This window comes from Zea mays, chromosome 1 (assembly GCF_902167145.1).
Source record: "Zea mays cultivar B73 chromosome 1, Zm-B73-REFERENCE-NAM-5.0, whole genome shotgun sequence".
Classification (NCBI taxonomy): Eukaryota; Viridiplantae; Streptophyta; class Magnoliopsida; order Poales; family Poaceae; genus Zea; species Zea mays.
The window spans coordinates 165,898,267-165,903,506 of record NC_050096.1 but is presented as its reverse complement, the minus strand read 5'-3'; the positions used below and the strand labels follow the sequence as shown (position 1 = coordinate 165,903,506).

Sequence of the window (5,240 nt, the reverse complement as noted above, 5' to 3'; positions counted from 1 at the left end):
GCCCATAGCGTGCCACGGGCACAGCGGAAGAAGATAGTGGAGAAGGATCAGAAGATAGAGTATGGCACTCCTGCTCCTAGCAGTCAACCTCAACAGTCTCTTTTCTTCGCGGACGTGCTTCAGCAATCAACCTATCCATCAACCGATCGATCAACAGCACGTGTTGAGGAAACTAGTAGCGCTCGATGTTACCGTTGAGAAAATTAACAGACACCAGATGACAGCAGCAGCTAGTTTCTGGAGTATGGGCAGAGTCCGCGCGGGTGCGGACATGTCGTTCCTCACGGAATCGTCGTCAACCTCTGGCTGATTGATGCTCGATCGGTACCTCAAGTAGCCGGCCTATCGCCATCCTCGTCATTGGAGCACGTACGTATCCTCTCGATGTTGACAGACACAAGATAAAAATATCTCCCCGGCACCCTCTCGTCCTTCCCTGCCTTCCTTTCTCCCACTGTCCCACAGCTACGGCACGGCCACGGCGCCACACACTCGGTGGGTGGCGTCTGCTCGTGCTCGAATACGCGGCGGCAGCGAGGACGTCGGAACTTGCAGCCATGGACGCGGCGGCGACGGCCGTGTCGTCGAGCGGCGACGCTCCCGTTCTCCTCCTTGCCCTCGCCGTCTCCCTGCTCCTCCTCGCGGCGGCCGTCTGGTCCTCGAGGCGGCGTGGTCAGGGGCACGGCAACGGCAACGGCGCGCCGAGCCCGCCGTCGCGGCCGCTGCTGGGCCACCTGCACCTGCTCGGCAAGCCGCTGCACCGCTCGCTGGCGGCGCTGGCTGCCGCGCACGGCGCGGGGGGCCAGCTGGCGCCGCTCCTGTCCCTGCGGCTGGGCGCGCGGCGGGCGCTGGTGGTGTCGGAGCGCGGCGTGGCCGAGGAGTGCTTCACCGCGCACGACGCCGCGCTGGCGGGCCGGCCGCGGGTGCTGGCCGGCGACCGGCTCGGGTACGGGTACACGATGCTGGTGTGGGCGTCCCACGGGGACCACTGGCGCGCGCTCCGCCGGCTCCTGGCCGCCGAGATCTTCTCGGCGGCCCGCGTGGCCGCGCGCGCCGCCGACCGCCGCTCCGAGGTCGCCGCGCTCGTCACCAGCCTGGCGGCGCTCCACCTCCACTGCGGCGGCGGCGCGGTGAGTCTCCGACCCAGGCTCTTCGAGCTGGTGCTCGGCGTCATGCTGCGGGCGCTCACGGGAGAGCGCGCGCACGGCGGCGACGTGCGCACGTTCCAGGGCATCGTGGAGGAGACGTTCGCCGTGAGCGGCGCGCCCAGCGTCGGGGACTTCTTCCCGGCGCTGCGGTGGGTGGACCGCCTACGCGGCGTCGACGCGGCGCTCGTGCGTCTTCAGGCCAGGCGCGACGCGTTCGTCGGCGGCCTCGTCCAGGACCAACGGCGGCGAAGGCGCGACGCCGGTGATGGCCGAGGCCGACACGCGGCGGAGAAGCAGAGCATCGTTGACGAGCTCCTGTCGCTGCAAGAAACTGATCCCGAGTACTACACGGACACGATCATCAAAGGCGTCGTCTTGGTGAGTTAGTAGTCTACTGTGATCTGCTAGTTGTATCTTGTTGCACCAGAATGCTGCTTTGGCCCATGGTGATTAACATGGTCGAGATCTCCATGACGATCGCATACGCAGATGCTACTCACTGCCGGCACCGACACGTCGGCGCTGACCACCGAGTGGGCAATGGCGCTGCTGCTGACACACCCGGAAGCAATGCGGAAGGCTAGAGCCGAGATAGAGACTAGCGTCGGCACCGCGCGGCTCGTGGAGGAGTCGGACATCGCGAACCTCCCGTACCTCCAATGCGTGGTGAAGGAGACCCTGCGCCTGCGCCCCGTCGGGCCGGTCATCCCGGCGCACGAGGCCATGGAGGACTGCACCGTTGGCGGGTTCCATGTCGAACGCGGCACGATGGTCCTCGTGAACGCCTGGGCAATCCACCAGGATCCCAAGCTCTGGGACGCGCCAGAGGAGTTCAGGCCGGAGAGGTTCCTGGACGCCGCCGGTACGGTGACCGCGGTCACCACGCCCATGCTGCCGTTTGGGCTTGGACGGCGGCGCTGCCCTGGGGAGGGGTTGGCGTTGCGTCTGATTAGCTTGACGCTGGCGGCGCTCGTTCAGTGCTTCGAGTGGGATGTTGGTGAAGGCGGTGTCGTTGACATGACCGAAGGCGTTGGGCTGACAATGCCGATGGCCATGCCCTTGGCTGCTGTCTGCCGGCCCCGGGAGTTTGTCAAGGGCATGCTCTCTACTTGAAGTCTTGAACATGATGAGTTAAACAATGGTTTTTTTTATAAACAAAAACAAAAAGTTATGCTATCAGTATTTGATTGTTCAGTATTCTGTAATCAGTATGCTATCAGCACTACTAAGAACAAAAAAATGTTTATATGTATATACATTGGTAGAGCTGTGTTCTAAACTGAGAAAAATCTCAAGCTCAAATACGAAAACTGTTACACAAGCATGGCAATGCACACTCAAATGATTTTTACACACAAATATTTTTTGTTTTTTTTTCTTTCTTACCGACCGGTAGAAGTGGGGATTTCATGCTCAAATGTCCAAACTATCACAACTTGCCCATTCCTTTCCTGATGAAGTAAATTTTTGTTCTTGTAGAAATTGTGCTTTGACCTTCAAATGTTGTAGGATGATAAACAATGTCATATCGTACGATAATATTTTTTTACAATATGTTTTGAAAATACTAAATATTCAAAGTTTGTCCTAAAGTTGTTTACAAGCTAGGAGCACCTAAATCAACATGCCCTTCTACCCATGGTATGAATCTTATAAGATTCAACACATGTTTTTTATATCTTTTTATTCTCCGGTAGTTTTTCTATGTATTGTTGAAGAGTCATTCTCGGTTTCTATCTTTGACTAGTGAAAAAATCTTAATTTCTAGCAATTAGAAGAATATAGAGAATCTCTTCGACTTGCTCTAAGTATTAGAAGTTTTTAATATGTTTGGGCTCACAACTAATCAACATGTGTACCCTTATTATTTTTAGATAACAGAAATATATGCCCATATGGATAATCTATAACCTTTTATATGGATGTTATACATGTTAGTAAAAATAATTCAGATCCTTTGTCTCCATTGTTGTTTGTGTTGGTCATGGACATTCTCAATCGCTTATTATCAAGGCGGCGGATGATGGACTACTCCAACCTCTATCTTCACATTCTATTCAACATCAGATCTCTCTATATGCTGATGGCATGGTACTCTTTTTAAGGTCGGTGGCTAGTGATCTTAATATTATTGCTCAGCTTTTGGATCTTTTTGGAGAGGCTACTTGTTTGAAAACCAACATTCAAAAGAGTAGAGTGGTGTCGATTCATGTTCTCCTGCTAATATGCCGACAGTCTAGGATTGTTTCCCTTGCGGTTTGGCTATGTTTCCAACCATGTATTTGGGTTTACCTCTTACACTAAAGAAGCTTAGTAAGGCTCTGTTGCAACCCACAATTGACAGACTAGCTGGCCTCCTTCCTGCTTGGAAGGCCAGTTTGATGACTAGCATCGGTAGGGCCATTCTAGTTCAGTCTGTCCTCACGTCACTATTACTTATGGTGCTCTGACTCTTGACCATCCAAAGTGGGTGATTAAGGCCTTTGATAAGATTCGTCGCAGTTTGCTTTAGAGAGGTCGCAACGATGCCAACGGGAGTCACTGTTTAGTGGCATGGCCCACAGTCACTCGTCCTAAGGATCTTAGGGGTCTTGGAATTTCTAATATTCAGTATTTAAATTGGGCCTTGCGTGTTAGATGGATGTGACTGCAAAAAACCCGACTCTTCGAAGCTTTGGGCTGCTCTTCCAATGCAGTCCCACTCTATGGTGTAGTCCATCTTCTCGTTTGTTATGGCCTCTAATGTGGGAGATGGCAGAAATACTTTTTTGGCAAGATAGATGGTTGTTGGGTTAGAGACCGGTGGACTTTGCCCTTCGCGTGGTCGTCCTAGTCCTGAAAAGGATTGCTAAAAGAAGGACGATTGTAGATGCTTTGGAAAATTCAAGCTGGACTAGTGATTTTAGGGGTGTGCTTTCTTGGGAGGTCATCCTAGATTTTTTGAGCCTTTGGGAAGCTATCTTTGATTATGTGCTGCAGCTAGGATTCGTGATAAGCATTTTTGGAGGCTTTCCAATTGTGGGCAGTACTCCTCTAAGTCGGTTTATGATTTGCTCTTCAGTGGCTCTACTTATTTTGGTCATTTTGAGCGCATTTGGCAATCTTGTGCGTCAGCCAAATGCTGTTTTTATCTTTGGCTTGTGATGCACAACCGATGTTGGACAACTGGTCGGTTGGCTAAAAGAGGCCTTCCGCACCCGGCCCTTTTCCCCTTATGTGATAACAAGAACGAATTCATTATTTGCTGGTGTCTTGCGTTTTCTCTAGACAATTTTGGTTCTACATCTTCTAGAAGAGGGGACAGACTGCGCTGTACCCGAACATCGAGGAAAGAAATTTTGAGGCTTGGTGTAGTGTTTCAGTCACTCGCCTTAATGGAGGCATCTAAAAAGGCTTTAACTCTTTTGTGATTTTAGGAGCTTGATGTATTTAGCGGCACCACAACGAGTGTGTTTTGAAGGTGTTCCGCATAGTCTGGCTAGGGCCTTGTCTTTAGCTGAGGATGAGTGTAGTTTGTGGTGTCTCGCTGGTGCTAAGGATTTATCCTTGCTTTAAGTTTATGGTCATATCCTAGGTTGAGCCATGATGTTGCTTCTATGGAGTAGATGTTTTAGTGCTCTAGTTTTTATGTTCTATTTTTTTTGTTTCTGTAAGGCCTTTTAACCCTTGTACTGTTCACCTTCTATCTTTAATGAATTGGTACGCAGCTCTCCCGCGTGTTCAAGAAAATAAAAATAAAAGTAATTGATATATGATTTTCCTATTGTTGTAGTTTTCCCTTTTTGCATCAAGTGTAAACATAAAACCTTAGTTTAAGCTATGTCAAGTCTTGTAGCCAATTTGTCATGACTTCATTAATCCAGATTTTAGCCTATTTTTTTTGTAGTTTTCCCCTTTTATCATTGCGTCATTAATCCGGACTTCATAAGCTTCTTGTGCTTCATTTATGTCTTGATGACGAGTCTCTCACTATTTTCTCCATTGGTTTTCTTAGTCCCACAGTCCCATGAACTCGAATGACAGCTCCAACAATATATATTATATGTCATGGGTGTGCTTCGTCTTTCAAGTTCCAATAGCTCAACACATTTC

General features: G+C 50.5%; 1 protein-coding gene across 1 annotated transcript; it reads left to right on the top strand.

The window, feature by feature from the left end:
• The first annotated feature begins 209 nt into the window (after positions 1-209).
• LOC103640490 (cytochrome P450 81Q32) lies at positions 210-2,472 on the top strand. The gene is made up of 2 exons (XM_008663113.4): positions 210-1,526; positions 1,638-2,472. Exons 1-2 carry the CDS (start codon positions 558-560, stop codon positions 2,259-2,261), a joined length of 1,593 nt encoding a protein of 530 aa, XP_008661335.2. The 5' UTR covers positions 210-557; the 3' UTR covers positions 2,262-2,472.
• Positions 2,473-5,240: the final 2,768 nt, after the last annotated feature.